We start from the raw sequence: 18,675 nt of genomic DNA on the forward strand, positions 1-18,675 counted from the left end.
AGCTTTGTTCTATACATGCAGAAATCCAAGAGAACATTTGAAGCAAAACCCGGAGGGGATGTTTATATATGAAGAGTTACCATCCTATTATCTTGATATAGCATACTAAACAGCAGAAGCACTGATTTTTACCTTTCGCTTAATTATTTGTCATGAATGCCTACCCATTGAGTTTTCATGCACGGACTTAAAGTAAAAAAAAGCTATGTGCATCATAATAAACAGTACCACGTAAAAGCGCTGCTTGGTAGCTTTCATGTCAATGGTCACATGCTGGGGTGTCATCTACAAAGGTAAAAATTAAAGTCACATAAACTGATTTAAGGTTTGATCTTGGACGGTAGTGAAAGGGTTACATTGATGATTATAGAACTTGTTACTAATTAATAAAGCAGATGAATAAGGCTGGCATCACCGCATGTTTCGTTGTATTAGGTTACCAGACCACACCAAGTCGAATGTCTTGTGTGCCATGTGCAAAAGGCTTCTACTGCCCTGATCCAAGGTTAGTAGTGATATATTTTTCAGTTTATCACCAAATTTCCTTCTCATCTTTTTCAAAATGTTCAAATTGTTTGGTCGGTTGGTTGGTCGGGGGTTGGTCAGTTAATTGATCAGGGAACCATCTTGTAGTATGAGAAAGACAGTCAGACATTTATTCCTTCACAGAGTCATCAATCTGTCAATCACTGCTAATGCCATATGTTTGAAAATTTCTAGTAATCCGCCAGTGCCATGTCCTGCTGGCATGTACTCTTTGGGAGGTAGATTTGAAAACTGTACAGCATGCCCAGCTGGAAGTGCATGCCCTGATCCTGCTGGTGCACCTGTGGCTTGTACTGGAGGTAAACATCCCTTTTTATTGATTATTAAAGTTGCAAACTTAATGGCAGCTAGAGAAGTCAATGTATAGTTTCTCTTCACATATTTAAATATATAAATTGTCCAAAACAATGTCAAGTAGACATCTATATGTATTTCAAAATTATTAATAATTATATTAAAAACTCTCTTTTATTGGTTATTTTGAAATAAATAAGGTATTAATAATTAAAAAGTATAGTTTTAGAAAAGTTGAAAATATTGCAAAATAATATAATTTCAGCAACGTATGCTGAGGCACTGTCCACAACATGCAAGACTTGCCCTGCTGGTTACAGCTGCCCAGAGAACAAGAGAACTGAAATATGTCCATTTGATGACTCTCTGGGATACTTTTATAGTACTGACTCAAGTAAGTTGCCATACTTTTTGCGAGCAATCATTTGTTTTCAGCTTATTTTAGTTAAGATTTTCCTTGAAGCAGTTTTAAATTACCTGCCATGTGCAAAGGATTTATGACTGTGTACAATGATAAGGTTTGGTTTTGTGATTGTTGAGCTCTTGAATTGAAAAAAAAATAATGCAAGGACACTTCAGCTGAGTTAGTTTTACACTGTTATCTTTTTAGTGGTATCATGTGCGCAGTGCCCCAATGCAAGCTCAGGACAGATTTGTGAATCTCGATACAAGTTACCCATCAACTGTAATGCTGGAGAACTGCCCAGTCAGAATGGGACTGTCTGTATAAGATGTCGGCCAGGTTACTACTGCCGCACACCCCAAGAGGGAGAGGTAGCCTGTGAAGTGGGACAGTGGTCACTGGGTGGAGCAACAGAATGTAATGACTGTCTAGAAGGCTATGCTTGTGCAAATAGTGGATCGTTACCTCAGCCTTGTGATCTGGGACATTACACAAATGTCAGGAACTCACTCACTTGTAATCAGTGCCAGGCTGGGTTTAAATGTTCAACAACCTCCGGTAAACCTGTGGCTTGCACGGCAGGTATGGATATTGTCACAACTGCTGCAGACAATGTTTTGCCTGTTATGTTTTAATTAACCTGTTGAATAGCATTGGGTTTTTTTAAAGAGATGTTTACCAAGACTTCTACTGCTTCTTTAGACAACCAACATTGATATCAAAATTCATGGTACAGGAAAACCAATGTTACATTGACAGAAATGAAAGAAATTGTGATAAATCATAATTACTTGATTATTGGGGGTTTCATTGAATGATATCTAATAATACATTTAAGTAACTTTATTCAAGTGTCAAATGTTCTCAGCACTGTTCTGCTAATTGGAGACACTGTAAATAAATAAACAAATATTTCAAAAAAAATGATGACTTGGTTATTCAAGTTTTGCCACCAGTGTTTCATTAATTTAAACAATCACCCATCCATTTAAATTTCAGGTACATATAGTGATGTAGCAGCTACAAACTGCACAACTTGTCCCCCTGGTTTTGCATGTCCAAACACATCAGACTCCACTGCCCAGTACACATGCCCTCTAGGGACGTACTCTGTTGGTGGTAAAACTCAGTGCACACCGTGTCCAGTTGGAAAGTTTTGTCCCCACAATGAGTAAGTTTTTACTTGCTGGCATTCTCCAGTGACTGTACATGTATGTTAATGGCATTGTTATGTGAGCATTCCTGTGTTGCAATTTTAACAATTAATGCTTTTATCTTCTAATGCTTTGGGATACTGTATGTGGAATTATTACTTGTTTGTGTGGCCTGAATAAAATGTTTGATGAATTTCTTTGAAATAGTGACTACTCAGTCTTTTTTCATTTCCAAGAAGGGACTTACCTTACAATTATAATTTCACTAATGCTAACATAATCTTTGTTTAAAAGGCCTAATTACCATTGATGTAACCATTCTGTAGTAGTTTTCATCATCATCCTCATCATCATCATCATCCTTCTAACACCTAAGGTGGGGTGTGTGAGGTTGAAGTAGTTTTCTTAGAAAAGGAAAAAGACACTATGTGAAGTTCTACTGACAGTTATCTTAATTTGAAGTGGTTATATTTCAGGTTTTGTGTTGTGGAGGTGGTTAATCAGGCTTTAGCTTGGACGCTTGGTGGCCCCATTTCAGACCAAGTGATGATACTCTTGAGAATTCATGCTCTCAGATTTTCAAATAGTTCCATATGTATGAAGGAATAAATTTTAAATGGATAAAAGAAAAATTCTCTAGAGAACATCCCATGGTCTGTAATGGAAAAACAAACTTCCCGAGCTAGAGCAGTTTATATTAAGGGCAAACGCTCAATAGAGAAAATCAACTCTGTGAAAGTCTCCACAATGTGGCAAATTCTATCAGCAGGCAATTTCACCTGTGGCATTAAGGGTTATGGCCTTTAATGAAACAACTGGCTATGTACAGTGTGACTATCTTTTTAGCTGTTTTTTTATATTTTAATTTCTAAATTGTAGCAAAGACATTGAACTTGATTGTGAACCTGGCTATTTCTCGACGGGAGGGAAGAAAGATTGTGATCCATGCCCTCCAGGATACAAATGCCCTAATGCAGATGGCAGCACCAACCAAGCTTGCGGTGATGGTGAATATGCAATAGGAGGTGCAGCATCGTGCACAGAATGCCCTAAAGGCTATGCCTGTCCAAACACAACCACTGATTACATGATCAAGTGTGAGCCTGGCTTTTATGCAACTAGAAAGAAGACAGTATGCACAGCTTGTAAACCAGGATTGTAAGTGTTAGCCTAAGGGTTTTCTGTTTTGTTAACTAATCATGCATCAGCTGCATTGATACATATATCTTATAAACCAAGCACAAGGGCCATAAAGTGAAGCCTTGGAGCCAACTGGCTCATAGTTGCCGGAGCTTATCCCGGTTTCTGTAGCATGAAGCGGCTAGTAGTATTTCTACTCCCCCTGGACAGGATGCTAGTCCATCACAGGTCACTGCCCTGCAATTTGTTAGGTTTCCCCAACAATTCACCAGTACCCATTTATACTCCTGGGTGGAGAGAGGCAATGTGAGAGTTAAGTGTCTTGCCCAAGAACACAACACAGTGTCCCCGACCAGGGCTCAAACCCGGGCTGCTCAATCCAGGGACAAGCGTAATTAACCATGAGGCCACCGAGCCTCACACACACAAGGGCCATACTGGGAGAATATTGGTCCAAAGTCTTGACAGTACGGACCAAGCATAGCGAGGTCAGTACAAGAAGGACTGGCTGCCGGTATTTTCCCAATATGGCCCCAAGCAAGCTTGGTTGATAAGAGATTTATAACACGACTGAAACTACCCGAAAATCTTCAAGAGTAATCTTGCAAGATCATTCGGCACAGTACCCTGTCCAGTACTTAGAGAATATTGAACTGGCAATGGAGCAGTCTGATGGTTAATTTTAGTTGTTAGCCCTCTGAACTAACTTAAAGTCATGTAATAATTTAAGTTAGTGAATTACTTTTTAAGTTACTAAGTTATACAGCTTAAAGAAGAACTTGATTTATCCCTTATTGGATTAATGCCCACCTAAGGAAATCCAAGGTCATAAGTTGCCATATTTTGTTCAAAATACTGTCAAACCTCAAAAGAACAGGAACAAAAAATGGTTCAACAGTGGTTGTTGAGACTTAAATCCATAGCTATAGGTTATAATTATTTATATGGTGTCTATATCACTAACATGTATGTGAGGTAACACATGTGTAAGTAGAAAAAAATAATAATGTGATCTTTGATGATAAACGTTTACAGTTACTTGTGATAATACATTGTTCATGTCTAGCCTGATGCAGTCTGAAGAGTCCCTTTGCCGGGACAAAACAAAAGCGTTGCGTCAGGCTAGCCATGAACAATGTAACTGTCAACAAGTAACTGTCAACTTTTATTGTCAATTTTCACTTGTGAATCTGTGTGGTCGGGAATCCTTATGCGATATAAGGCAAGATTGCTGGCATCATTTTGTTAGAGAATGGGACTTTGAGCATGATGCTCAGCGAGTTTGCCAAGCAGAAAGGTCTCTGAAGAGTCCCTTGGCTAGCCACGAACAATGTATTGTCACAATGTGATTCTTCTTTGAAATATGTCACTGACACTACAAGTTATGGCCCATTTTCTGGGATTGACATGTGGAAGATTTAGCTAATCTTTAATCAATATACACAGTATCTTAACAGAACAAAACAGAACAATATTTTGACAGTAAAAATTTTTTTTGTTAGCTATTGTCCTTATACAGATGCCAGGCAAGAAATTCCTTGTGACCTTGGTTATTACTCAACTGGAAATGCGTCATCTTGTGAAATGTGCCCCCCTGGTTATGAGTGTCCATTTCAAGATCAGGCTGTCAGGTGTGAAAAAATTAAATTGTATTTCAGATGTTACACACTTTCAAAATGTATTGTTTTGCAGTGTTATTCATCTGCCTGTCTGTCCTTTATTAGTCAGTCAGTTGGTCACCCACAATATTATTACATGATTGTAAGGTTCTCCCACTCTCAGCTGACAAATTATACCCAGAGGAAAGTTAATGTGCTCCAAAAGTTGGAACCTCAGTGCTAGTAAAGAAAGAGTTTTTATGCTTCAACAAGCCTGCAAATAATTTTTGTCTATAGGCAGGCCATTTGTCAGGGCAAGGACCAGTTTTGACCTAACAAAAAGCCAGTCTGGTTGGACAAAAAAAAATTGTTTGTCGTTAGAAATTAAAAAGAGACATTTGAGACATTTTGGTATTTTAGTGTAGAGTCTTCATCAAAATATTGGTTGTAATTTCGAAAAGCTTATAAGTCAACTGAGTGTAAAATCGCTACTAGCACCAGCAAGGGGACCTTTACATTACTTCTGGTATTATTGTACCTGTTGAAAATCGACAAATTTACAAACGTTTATACCCCTAGTCACACAAGCGTTTCCAACGTAACAAGTTTCCCAAGACATCTAAGGAAAACGGGAAAAGCGATAAAACAATCTCCCGCATGGACATTCAGAGACTTGAAAATTGGCTGAAATGAATTCTTCGACTTTTTCTGAAAGCAAGTTTCCTCTGGATGTTTTTGGGGTCAATTGAATAAAAAATTTGCGTAATTATTTAAAAAGTGGAATTGGAGGTGGTCGTGACTATAAAGCGTAACTAATCTGTACATTCATGCTTTTCACAAAAACAATTCTGTGGTACGGAAACTATATTTCAACCACACTGACAGATGTAAAAAAACTGTAAGAGTTAAGAATTAAACTGATTTTTGATCATACGGACTAGAAAAACATTCGGTTACGTTTTAGAGGTTTTAAAGTTTTTGAAAGCAGTTGCATTCAGATAAATGAAACATGAGTATTTGGGCCGTGTATTCAATTTCCATACTGTTATAATCAGGTCAATGTATTACGACTGAGAATTAATTCCACAACACTTGGTAGCAACAAACAACGAGTAATTACACTGTACATAAGACCTCAGTTTTTAGTAGTTTTTCAGATGAACGTAATTCAAACTAAATGGGGCTTCACGATCTTTCACAACGCCCCGCAAAATGCGTGAATTAACATGCAGGGATAGTGGCGCTGATGTGATGTGTTTACAATTCGACATAATTATAACATTTGAGACGACGCACTGCACGTGATAAAATTCTTAGAATTGGAATAAAAACAAAACCGATAACAAAGCTTTTTTGCTTAGTATTGTGTGGCAGTATAACAAAATAACTTGTCCCATATTCGGCCACAAATTTCCAGTTAAAATATTTTTCATTTTAGCAGAAATGCTCAGTCAGAGTGCGCAACCAGGCTAAGCTTTTACCTGTCAAAACCTCAAATTCACCGGACAATTGTCCGATGACCGACTGTTATTTGCAGGCTTGCTTCAATCTCCCCGAGCAGAATTGTGAGAATGAAATTAGCCAAAATGAAATATGTGCTGAGCTCCATTCATAAAGGCAACACAAACACGCCATGGAGTAAACTGGCTATGTGAAAATTATTACACATAGCCAGTTTATTAAACCCAGAAAAAACCAAGTGGAAATATCAATACAAGTAATCATTAAATATGTATTGCCTGCAAATTTAGGGCAATGAACCGCTACAACACTAACATCGCCATGTACTAGAAAGAGGCAGGGGTTGGGGAGGAGGCGGGTCGATAAAAAGGTTTGCGTGTCAGTGAAATCACAAACAGACATCCATTATACGAAGATTCGTGAATACGACATTATTAGTGCACATCATTGCAGATTCAAAATTCAAAACATTTTCCTCGGTACCATTAGCTCCCAACCTCTCCTCACGCAATGGGTAAAATCATTATGTAAATACATGGCTCAATTGTTGCATAAAATTTTATTTGTGAACAAATAATGTGTTTACTATTCTCAACTGCGTTACTTAACATTTTTCCATGCAGGAATCTGTGTCCAAATGGAACATATTCATTAGGGGCTCAGATCAAGTGTACCCTCTGCCTCCCAGGCAGCAAGTGCCCATCCATCACAGAGGGGCCCACTATTTGCCCACCAGGATACTTTAGTGAGAGAAATGCAGAAGACTGCAAGTTGTGTGAGGCTGGCAACCAATGCGCTGATCCAGCATGTAAGATCAATCTTAATTCTGAGAAAGTGATAACTTCCCCTGCTTATGTTAAAAAAGTCTGTTCAGAAGTTCAAAAAACAATAATTATTGTAGTAATAATTATTGAACTACTGTATGCTTGTATCTTTCAGCTCCTGAGCCATGTCCTCCAGGGTATTATTCCAACGTTGGCTGGATACAATGTTTACCTTGCAAAAGGGGATTTAGATGTAAAGAAGGGTCAACCACTGATAGCCCACCTGAAGGCAAGTTAACATACTTTATCAAGTACTTGCTATTACACAGCTTGCTATAGTTACAAGTGAACTTTGGAGGATACAAATATTCCTTTTGTCTGCTGTGACAAAGCCACTGAGGGCAATTTGAAAATACCCAAAAGAAAATACATGTACTGATTAACTTGATTCAATTGCAGAACTAGCACGAGCTGCTGACATAATTATGGTGTGAGCAGGAAGAATTTACATTTTGGTGATCAAATTAAACAAGTTGTTTACTTTTTTGTTGCTGAATTTTCTGATAGAAATAGAAAACATATTCTCCGTGTTTCTCTTGAGATATGGAAACACTCATAAAAGTTTGGGAGGACTCAAAAAAGCTCTCCCAAACTTCCATTTGTGTTTTTATACTCAACAGAAACACAATACATGTTTCTATTTCTGTGGGTGTGTATGTGTGGGTACTCTGGGATTTGCATCTTGTAGTTGTAATCACAATTGCAGCCATTCAAAACTTTTTTTTATATGTTTGTCTTTTCTAGATGTGTGCCTACAAGGTGGCTGGTGTGATGGCCGAACATTTTTCCCATGCCCACCAGGAACATATAACGGTTTTAATGGGTCCCAATCTCAGGAAGCCTGCAAGGCATGCCCTATGGGTTACTATTGTCAAGAGAGTGGCACAGTCAGTTTTGACACATTTGTTTGTCCAGCAGGCCATTACTGCCCCACTGGAACAAAATTCCCTAATCAATTCCCTTGTCCTGCTGGCACATACAACCCAGATGTTAACCAGACGGCTAGAGCTGTAGCTTGTTTGCCTTGCACTCCTGGAAACTACTGCGAGGCTGGTTCAACTCAACCCACTTTGTGTCCTCCCGGGTACTATTGTCCCAGCGGCACTGGTTCAAGGACACAATTTGCTTGTCATGCTGGATTTTACAATGATGTCTTTGGACTGACAAATTACACAGAGTGTAAAGCGTGCCCTCCTGGGTCATACTGTCCTGATGGTTCTTTGACTGAACCTACAGTTACACCTATTCCATGCCCACCAGGTACGTACAATCCAGATTGGAATGTGGGCCACCTGCTAAACTGTATTCCATGCACCGCAGGTTACTTTTGTCCTCAGGCAGGGCAGGTCAATGCCACATTATTCTGTTATGAAGGCTATTACTGTCCAAATGGCACAGTGGCTGGTCATCAGTTTCCATGTCCTCCAGGAACGTTTGGGGACAAAGCAGGTCTGACTGTTGCAGAGGAATGTCTGATCTGCCCACAAGGAAAGTCATGCGGCTGGGGTACTGGCCTAAACAACAACAACACTTGGCAAGTTTGTCGCCAAGGACACTTCTGTCCAGCAGGTGTGTTATGAAGTTTGTGCATGATACAAGGAGTGTGATGTGAAAGCTTAATTACCTAGGCAGGAACTAACTAGTATAATGATGTAAAATGAATCTAAATATTTGTTTGACTGTTTATTTGTTTGTTGCCTGGAAGTGTGTTTAGTTGTAACCTTCCTATTTCAAAGGTAGCTGATTATTAATAAAGGCATCCTTTGTTACACATGCTTTTGTGGTTTAGTTGTCAAGTTTGTAGAGCACTTCAATCTTTTCCAGTTTTTTCAATCTGTACTCTGTTTTCACTTCCTAGTTGATCCATTTTTATTTAAAGCATCAGAGACCTTGTTCAATTCTAATACCAGCTAGGACACAGTATTGCCCAAATGTCATGATCAAACTGTATTATATAGCATACTAATTAAATTCCTCAAAATTGGCTGTGGAAAGCTTACCGCACTAATCACATGGTTTGGTTTTGTTTTATGCTATATAACAGGGACAGGAGCACCGACAAAGTTTCCTTGCCCTCCTGGAACTTACTCAAATAGTTCTGACTTGTTTGATGCCTCCCAGTGTGACATTTGTCCTGAAAGAAAGTACTGTCCAGGTGGAGAACCAGAACCCAGAGGCGACTGTCCTCCAGGGTATTACTGTCCAAGTGGCACTCGTGTGGCAGAGCAGTTTCCATGTCCTAATGGCACATACAATCCTGATTATGCTAAAGCCAGAGTTGATGAATGTCTTAACTGCACTCAGGGCCATTTCTGTGAAAAGGCAACAGTTCAACCTATGCAGTGTTCCATAGGTTAGTTAAGGGTTTCTATATTTCCTATACATGTAATCAGCATGGTCATGCCTTAAAGGTGTTGGAGCTAAGAGTAGTTCACTCTGATAACTAGGTAAAATTTTATCATTAAAACTAAGTGCACTTATATGACAAATATATTTAACACTTTAAGTAACATGGCCAACAGGGTCAACCGTAATAAGTCAAAGGAAAAGACATAATTAAAGTTCTATGATTAAATTCTGTGATAACAGACTCAGCCTACATGTAGGTGTTGGCTATTGATGATGGCCTTCAGTAGTCACATTTTTCCTAACCCCAGATTTGCTAAAACATGTTTAATGAAGTGGAGCTCTATAACCAAATTATCTAAATTTGGCCTAGGTTGAATTTGTGGTCCCAACAGAAACTGTTGAAAAAGCCTTAATAAGCTATTTTTGGCAATGTTCAATGCCCAGAATCCAGTTTTTTTAAATAATAAATGTAGTTTGTACAGTGTGATTACACATGGCAGGTGGGTAGCTGAGAACATAGCTGTTGTCTGTGTAACAAGAATAACAAGTCACTTATTCACCACAATAAACAGGCTTCAAACAGAACAACTTAATTGGACTAAAAGAAGACAGATAGAAACTTACTAGAACTGACCGTGTTTCTTATCACATCAGAAGTGGTCTAACAGGGCCAACAGACCAGACCTATAATATCATTAATTGTATCTATAACAAAATTCTTGATCGTTATTGGTTCTCTGCACGTGCCCTTATTTGTCACATGGTTGGTGCATGATCATGTGGGTGTCCAGTTACAGGTATCCAATTTGAACTTTGAATACCTGTAATTAGATACCTATGCCATTCACACATTGATTACACATGCATTAATGGATTCCTTCTCAATGTTTCCTAAAGTTTTTAAAACTTATGAAAAGCCCTTCAAACTTTTTTGCTCAAAAGAAGTTCTCAAATGACATGTTTAATTATTCCGAAATTTGTTATACATACAATTAATTAGTAATTGGACCTTGTGTTGTACAATTCAGGGAGTAATTGTGCTCGTAATATCAAATTGGCCTTGCACTTTGTGCTCATCTCATTTTCAAATTACTCAAGCGATCACTCCCTGAATTGTACTCCACTCAGTCCAATTACTATTACTAAATTCACATTCATTAAATACTCACCCTGTTGAAATGTCAGTCACCAAGAGCAGTTATTGTCAAGGCTATCATCGCACAGTTGATCACACTTTATGAACTACTGATATGCAAACCATTACTATTAATAAATGTTTTTTAAAACTGACATGAATATTCCTTTTGTAGGAACCTACATGCCTTTTGGTTTCAATGCGACAAGTGGTGAGGTTGTTGGAATTCCCGCTAAAGGTAAAGGTGACTGCCTTCCCTGTCTCGCAGGACACTTTTGTCTCAATGGCACTGTCACACCAGAACCTTGTGGCAAGGGGAAATACACAAATCCTGGGCAGTCAGTGTGCCAGACATGCTTGGCTGGGCGGTATTGCGACAGTGAGACCACAACCGAAGCAGAGATGAATGCCACCAAACTGTGTCCTGCTGGTCTGTACTGTCAGGCAGGATTGTCAAATGTCAGTGAAGCAACTGATTGCAGAAAGGCACACTATTGTCCAGAAGGTCAGTGATTTACATGTGATCTAACTACAGGTACATGTATATGTTACTTCAGTTGTGAAAAATGATCAACATCTGGCTTCTCCTTATATTGTGAACACACTGTCAAACAGATGGTTGTCATAAACAAAAGAACTGAAAAATATCTTGGTGAACTACTTAATTCCAAACATTATGAGAACTGTATGACAATCAGTGAGGCAAAAAATAAATATCTTAACCTGGACACAGAGGCAGAGGCTTTTAAAAGTGCTTCAAGATGTGACCAATGTGAAATGTTCCTGACATTATTCTGTTGTTGAGATCGGGGGACAAAAATTAATAATTAATGTGTTGGTTAAAGAGGTTCTGTCAGGGTCCTCACTTGGCTTTGACGCAGTCTAAGAGCCTCTGTTGAGCTAGATTAGCCAGTACACAGATGGATGCAGGCAGGATTGTTCATGAAACCTAACTAAATTCTAGTGGGATTACCAGTAATGGACTGGCATCTCATTTAGGGGTAACAGCAACTCTGCAAACAAGTCATTTACAGTGGTACATGTACATTGAAGTATCCAAATTCAAAAGTTAAATAAATGTCAGTCCTACTATTTTTTCTAATTTTTTCTTCACTCTAGGTCACCCTGTAGAAATTCCATGTCCTGTTGGTACATTCAACCCAAACACCAATGGAAAGAGTGTATATGACTGTGCAATGTGTACGGCTGGAAAATACTGTCTTGAACAATCCATCATTGAGACCGGTGACTGTGATCAAGGCTTCTACTGCCCAACAAACATCACAGATGGAGTCTCAAGCTTGCGTATTGGCTCCTATGGACCAATACAGGAACCTTGCCCCAAGGGAACATTCCTCAATGAGACAGGAGGGCGGTTTGTTGAGGATTGTAAAGAGTGCATTATAGGAAATTATTGTCCAATCGGATCTAAGACACCCACTGTTTGTACAACTGGTCACTACTGTCCACCTGGGTCAGGCGACCCTCAACCGTGTCCTCTGGGAACATTCAATAATGGCAGCGGGGCTTATTACCTTGAGAACTGTACTGCATGTACACCTGGCTGGTATGGATGTGTATGGTTTAGACAAAATAATTCTTAGTATTTTACGTAATGCACAAAGTATTTGCCACAACGAACACTGCAGGTTTTGCTGTCCTTTGTGCGAAAGGAGTGTTATTCTAAGTACCCTGTGTAGTGGTTTTAAGAGAAAAAAAAGCATAAGTGTGCTATTTTCAAGCTGCTATAACTTTGGACAACAGTGCTCAAAATTGACTTTTGGGGTCTAGTCATCTGTAGGATCAGTAGGCTAATCTAGGGCAAAGTTGCTGATCACCTAGTTTCATTTTGGATGCTTAATTTTCAGACACTTTGAATCTCAATTTTGCACAAAAATTTAGACTCTGCTGAAACATAAATGTTATGTAAATTTACACTTACAAAACATCTTTTAGACTGAAACAACATCTGTGGAAAATGATAGTTTTACTGGACCCTCAAGGTTTCACAGATACACCGGTGGGAGAGTAACAATTCTATCAAACCGTTATGCAACCATAGTTTACTCTATAAGAGAAACTAGCATATATTTAAACGTTTTATACTGTAATGTAAATCTTTCAGATGCTTAAAATTTCTGATGTGTTCAAATGTTGGACAGTTCTATTTTCGGACACTTTTTTGGGCGAAATTATCCTCCAAAATGTTTTGCAAGGAATGTAGTGTGGTTTACAGTTAACTCATAAGGTTGTTGTGCTTGTGTAATAGGTACTGTGATGCACAGGGTCTGTCCATTCCAAGAGCCCAGTGTGACCCTGGCTATGTATGTTATGGTGGAGCGTACACTGGAACACCCAATGATGGCATTACAGGGAGACCATGTCCCCAAGGGACATTTTGTGTGGCAGGTTCCTTTGAATTTGATTCTTGTCGTATTGGAACATACAGTAAGAGCACTGGTGGAACAAGTGACCAGGATTGTCAGTTGTGTGATCCTGGCTACTATTGTTCAAAGCAGCAGCTTACAGCCCCGGAAGGAGCATGCGATGCTGGGTATTACTGTCCAGAGGGATCCATCCTACCCAATCAGACAATTACCCCTGCTGGGCACTTCACTCCAGTGGGATCTTCAGAGCCACAGCCTTGTTTACCTGGGACATATCAACCACATCAGAAGCAAAGTCGCTGTCTCCCATGTGAACCAGGATTTTACTGCGATACAAAGAACATGACCAGTGGTAAAGAGTGTGAACGTGGATTTTACTGTCCACCTGGTACAGACAGACAATTTGCATGTCCAGAGGGAACATTTAACAACCACACTCGTCAGGTGTACAACTCAAGCTGTTTAGGATGTCCTCCCGGCCAATACTGTAATCCAACTGCACAGAGTGTTCCCACAGGTATGAGATCTTATTTTTTTTCCTTTGCAGTTTTGTCCCCCTCCTAACACTTTAGAGTGGGGGTGGTGGGTGGGGGGGGGGGGGGGGAGAGCTGGTAAATAGGAAAACAGGTACTCAAGACATTTTTTATTACATACATGTATGATCCTTCTAGTAAGTGACAGTTTAAGGAGTGGGCTTTTAAATGCACTAAGCATGAGACTGGGACAGTTTGCACTCTTTGTGTTTGTCTCAACCACAAATGGTTGTGCAAGTCTTGCACCAGGGTGGAAAAATTTTGAGATAAGAGCATCTTGGAAGGAGGAAAAATGAATATCAGAAATTTGTAGAATAACAACTGTTTTTGTTTTATCTTATATTCAAATAAAATTTTCAAGTACGTTATAATAATTTATAGGGCTTACCACCATTTTGTCTGTCTATCTCACCAGGGCCTTGTGATGCAGGCTACATTTGTTTCTACAATGCAACACGACCAACACCAACATTTGAGCTTGGTGTTTTGGAATGGGGCCGGCTGTGCTCTGCAGGATCTTTCTGTCCTAGTGGGACCACACATGAAATAGAGTGCCCAGAAGGAACATACCGGTGAGTTTCATTGGTTTCTATGTTGTGCTTCATCTCTAGTTATTTTAATGTTAAGACTTATGTTGCCAGTAGTCATGTGACCTTCTTTATAAAGTTTCAGGCTTTGAGGGTAACATTGTCATAAAGAATATCAGAAATGAATGAACATGATGAATTTTTTTTTGCATGAAAAGATTGCCATAGGCTATTTCTTGTGTGATCATGTGTTAACAACATCGTCACGTGAAGAAGTCGTGTTTAAACTTTATTTCTGTTTGAGTGAGGTAAATGATATGTTTCCCTCATAGCAAAGTTTTTTACCTCTTTTTGACATCTCATTTTCATGTACCACTTTCAGGGGGAGGGGTTTTCTCAGAGATTTTAATTCAAGGCATTCAAGATTGGATTTGCTAGCCAAAGTGCCAAGTGATACTGGTGCATGTTGTAATCTACCAATGTGACAACAATTAAATTAGACAGTGTCAGTTGCCAACAGTACAGTACACATTACACTGTAGTCATGGATTGGGTCTGTTTTTGTTTTGCAGCAAAGTAACTGGTGGCCAGGCTGAAGATGACTGTACACTTTGTGATCTTGGCCATTACTGCAATGGTACAGGACGAACTGAGGTTTCTGGCCCCTGTGCTCCTGGTTATTTTTGTTCAGGGGGAGCTAAAATACCAAAACCCAACAATGATTCCACTGGTGGGATTTGCCCAAGAGGGAGCTTTTGTGAAGCTGGGAAGCAACCAGAAAAATGTGTACCAGGTACAGCAACTACATTTGGTACCTTCTTGGTGTTGGAAAAACTATTGTGGTTTGGTGTGAATATTGTTCATTATCTTTTGAATCTTTTTTTATAATACCACGTCAGATGATTACAGCACCACCACATTTTTCATCAATGCCATTGTTTGTTGGGAAGTTGATTTTGTTCATTACATAGGAGAATTTATTGCTGGTGAGGGAATTACCAGAGGACCTAATGTTGTGCATACTCCCATCTTGTATTTTGAAGAACTTGAAAATGAACAATGAACCAAAATTCCCCTCAATTTTGTCTTGAACTACTGGAGGAGAAGCCCCAAACAGGGTGCCAAATGACCTTGTTCACAAAATGTCAAAAGATTCCCTTTTACTTACATGTAGGTGTGGTCTCATAAAAGGACACTTTATATGCCATCTTGTTGAAATGAAAAAAATTGAATAAGTTAACTCTGGTCACTATGTTTTTTCCAGGTTTTCATGCTGATGTTGAGGGTCTAGCTACATGTAAAGAGTGTAGTGCTGGTACTGAGTGCCTTAGAGGAACAATCTACCCTCCACCTTGCCCTCAAGGGTACTACTGCCTCAGAGGCTCTGAAAACAGTGGTGCAAAACAGGCTTGCCCTAAAGGCACTTTTGGTAATAGGACAGGGCTTACCACACAGAGTGAGTGTTCGTACTGTTTGGAGGGACACTATTGTGGGACTGCTGCCTTAACAAATGTGACTGGTCCATGCAATGCAGGCTACTTCTGCTTGAAAGGTGCCGAGGTATCAACACCACCTGATGACAGTCGTACTCCAAAATGGTTTGGTGAATGCCCGGAAGGAGGCTTTTACTGTGAGAGAGGAGTTTCTCAGCCTACACCTTGTCCACCTGGAACGTTTGCACCTGGTAATGTTGGCAGATTAGAATCAAAGGATGATTGCACCCAGTGCACTGCTGGTTCTTATTGTGAGCTTGGAGATCAAGATGTCGTAACTGGTCCATGTGATGCAGGCTACTTCTGTCTTGAGGGTTCCCACACGGCAAGACCTAATGCATCTTATGGTGGTATCTGTCCTCCTGGATTTCACTGTCCTGCAGGCTCTTCTTGGCCTGAGCCATGTGATCCAGGGACATATAACAATGCAAGTGGTCAGGGGTCATGCCAGGACTGCCCAAGAGGTTTTTATTGCAGTGGTAACAGTACAACTCCTTTGGAGTGCCCTGCAGGCTTTTATTGTCCACGAAATACACGCTATGCTACTGATAACCCTTGTGATGCAGGAACATTCAACAACTTGACAGGAATGTCTGCTGTCAGTGCATGTGTGCAATGCACAGCCGGTTTTTATTGTGATAGACAAGGTCAGTTGACAGATGAAAATCTATGTACCAACCTGCCTTGTTAAATAAACTATGTACATAGGTAGGTACAGTACGTAGGAACATTTGAAGGTGCATGTAGGTAGATCAGGAGGTACAATGTAGGCAGGTAGGTATTAGGAAATAAATGCAAATGACAATTAACATTTTGCCTTCATGAATAAACTGGTTAGTTATTTGAAACTGCAGTGATAAATTGCTAAATGGTTATTATTATCAAGCCTAAATAGGTCATTTTGGGAAGCAGGGCAGAAAAAACCCCAGGTTCAGTTGCCTGGGGCAAGTAAAGTGCCAGGATTGTCCAAGAGGTTTATATTGCACTGGTAATAAAAATAAATTATTGCAGTGGTAATGAAAATAAAAGTTCAGTGGCCCGGTGGGCAAGTGAATTTAGTCTCCGTAGTCTTGCAAGTCTATATAAAAATGTCAGCTTGATAAATGATAATTTCCACTCAGAAACTATTTCAAAACTCAAGATTGCAAGATTAGATAACCATGAGGTTGAAAACTTGGATTAGTTAGGAATCCAAACATACTTTGTTCGCATTTGTCTTCTGATTTCCATACTGGCTGCCACATCAGCAAGTAAATATTTAGGTGAGGGCAACTGAAAACTGAAATTTACTGGCCCACTGGGCAAGTGGATTTTGAAACCCTTTTTCCTGCCATGGAAAGGTAGATGGAAAGACTTGAGCAAGGTTCAAGCTCTGGTCATTGACCTTGTCTTTGTGTACTTGGATATGGAACTTTACCCTACTGATGTCCTCCTCAGAATTTCAGGAGTTCCAGTAGTTATTTTAGTTAACATAGGAAAAAACTAAGATCCACTGGAATATTTTATTTAACATTTTGGAGTGCTCACATTGTTGTGCCTGCAAACAACTTTTGTCTTATGCTGGACCATGACTTTTATTCAATTCAAGAGAAAATAACTATATCAAACATGATGATACCAGTAATGAGCACTAATAGGCTAAATAACCAACAATGGACTAAAATCTTGCCCTGGTATTGAGTACCTCATATGTCTTGATTTAAGGACTTTCAAATGTGACTGGACCCTGTGATCCCGGATACTTTTGTAGTGGAGGTACAACTGCAGCAAGACCTGTCACCAAAGGTGGAAAGTGTCTCAATGGAACCTACTGTCCAGAGGGAAGCTCACAACCACTTCTGTGCCCAGCTAGAAAGTATTGTGGAAGTGAAGCTCTATCAGCACCATCTGATGATTGTGCTGCTGGTTATTACTGTATTGGAGGCTCAAGTACACCCAGACCCAAAGACAACATCACTGGAAGCGAGTGCCCAGCAGGTGCTTACTGCATAGCTGGAAGCTCCACATTTGTACGCTGTCCAGAGGGTACCTATTCAAATGCCACCCGAAATGAGAGGGTAGAAGACTGTGCTAACTGCACAAGTGGTTATTATTGTGAAGGAGTGGGAAATACAGAGCCGACAGACAAGTGCGATGCTGGGTATTACTGTCCTCCTGGACAGAAAGTTAAAGATCCAAATGGATTTGAGTGTACCCAAGGTCACTTCTGTTCAAGAGGTTCAAAAGTTCCTCAGCGATGTGAGTCCGGATTTTACCAGGAAGATATAAATCAGGCAACCTGTAAGGTAAGTCTTCCCAGAGAGGGGAGGGTTCATGATGTCATTATGATTTACATGTAAGGGACAAAGAAGATATAAACTGCTACCAACTTACATTTAAATGTAGTTTGGGAATTAGAAATTACTACTGCTCTTAAGGAGCAGTACTACAGTTATTACTACAATAGAAGAAATAAAATGTGGCACAAATAGTGAACTCGATGTACAACGAATTGTATGTTTTCTTATTTGACAGTAACTTTTACATTCTTTTTGGTTAACCTTTATCCTTTAGGTGTGCCCAGAGGGATTTTACTGTGACAACCGCTATGCCCCGGTTGTTTTCTACCAAAACAGTACTTGTCCTCCAGGGCATTATTGTCCTAATAGAACAACTTTTGCATATGAATTCCCCTGTCCACTGGGGACGTTCAGCAATGCATCTGGTCTCTCTCACATCACCGAATGCAGTCCCTGTCCTGGCGGTTACTACTGCGATGAACTTGGGCAGACCACATTCACCAAGCAATGTGATGGAGGTCAGTTACTTCTTAGCAGGCACAAAAGGGAGGA

General features: G+C 39.7%; 1 protein-coding gene across 1 annotated transcript in view; it reads left to right on the forward strand.

Annotated features, from left to right (window-relative positions):
- LOC110042058 (uncharacterized) overlaps positions 1–18,675 on the forward strand; it is a 63,495-nt gene that overhangs the window by 3,813 nt on the left and 41,007 nt on the right. Inside the window, exons 5-23 of the mRNA XM_089294460.1 lie at positions 436–505; positions 721–845; positions 1,106–1,234; positions 1,451–1,825; positions 2,243–2,414; positions 3,277–3,555; positions 5,040–5,168; positions 7,220–7,404; positions 7,536–7,649; positions 8,165–8,989; positions 9,465–9,773; positions 11,080–11,409; positions 12,024–12,471; positions 13,174–13,808; positions 14,240–14,396; positions 14,924–15,144; positions 15,616–16,491; positions 17,549–18,129; positions 18,398–18,641. Coding sequence (XP_089150586.1) covers positions 436–505; positions 721–845; positions 1,106–1,234; positions 1,451–1,825; positions 2,243–2,414; positions 3,277–3,555; positions 5,040–5,168; positions 7,220–7,404; positions 7,536–7,649; positions 8,165–8,989; positions 9,465–9,773; positions 11,080–11,409; positions 12,024–12,471; positions 13,174–13,808; positions 14,240–14,396; positions 14,924–15,144; positions 15,616–16,491; positions 17,549–18,129; positions 18,398–18,641 — 6,204 coding nt within the window. The remainder of the gene's footprint in view (positions 1–435; positions 506–720; positions 846–1,105; positions 1,235–1,450; positions 1,826–2,242; positions 2,415–3,276; positions 3,556–5,039; positions 5,169–7,219; positions 7,405–7,535; positions 7,650–8,164; positions 8,990–9,464; positions 9,774–11,079; positions 11,410–12,023; positions 12,472–13,173; positions 13,809–14,239; positions 14,397–14,923; positions 15,145–15,615; positions 16,492–17,548; positions 18,130–18,397; positions 18,642–18,675) is intronic.

Source organism: Orbicella faveolata, unplaced genomic scaffold (assembly GCF_042242905.1).
Source record: "Orbicella faveolata isolate gen_17 unplaced genomic scaffold, um_ofav_v1 contig_25, whole genome shotgun sequence".
NCBI lineage: Eukaryota > Metazoa > Cnidaria > Anthozoa > Scleractinia > Merulinidae > Orbicella > Orbicella faveolata.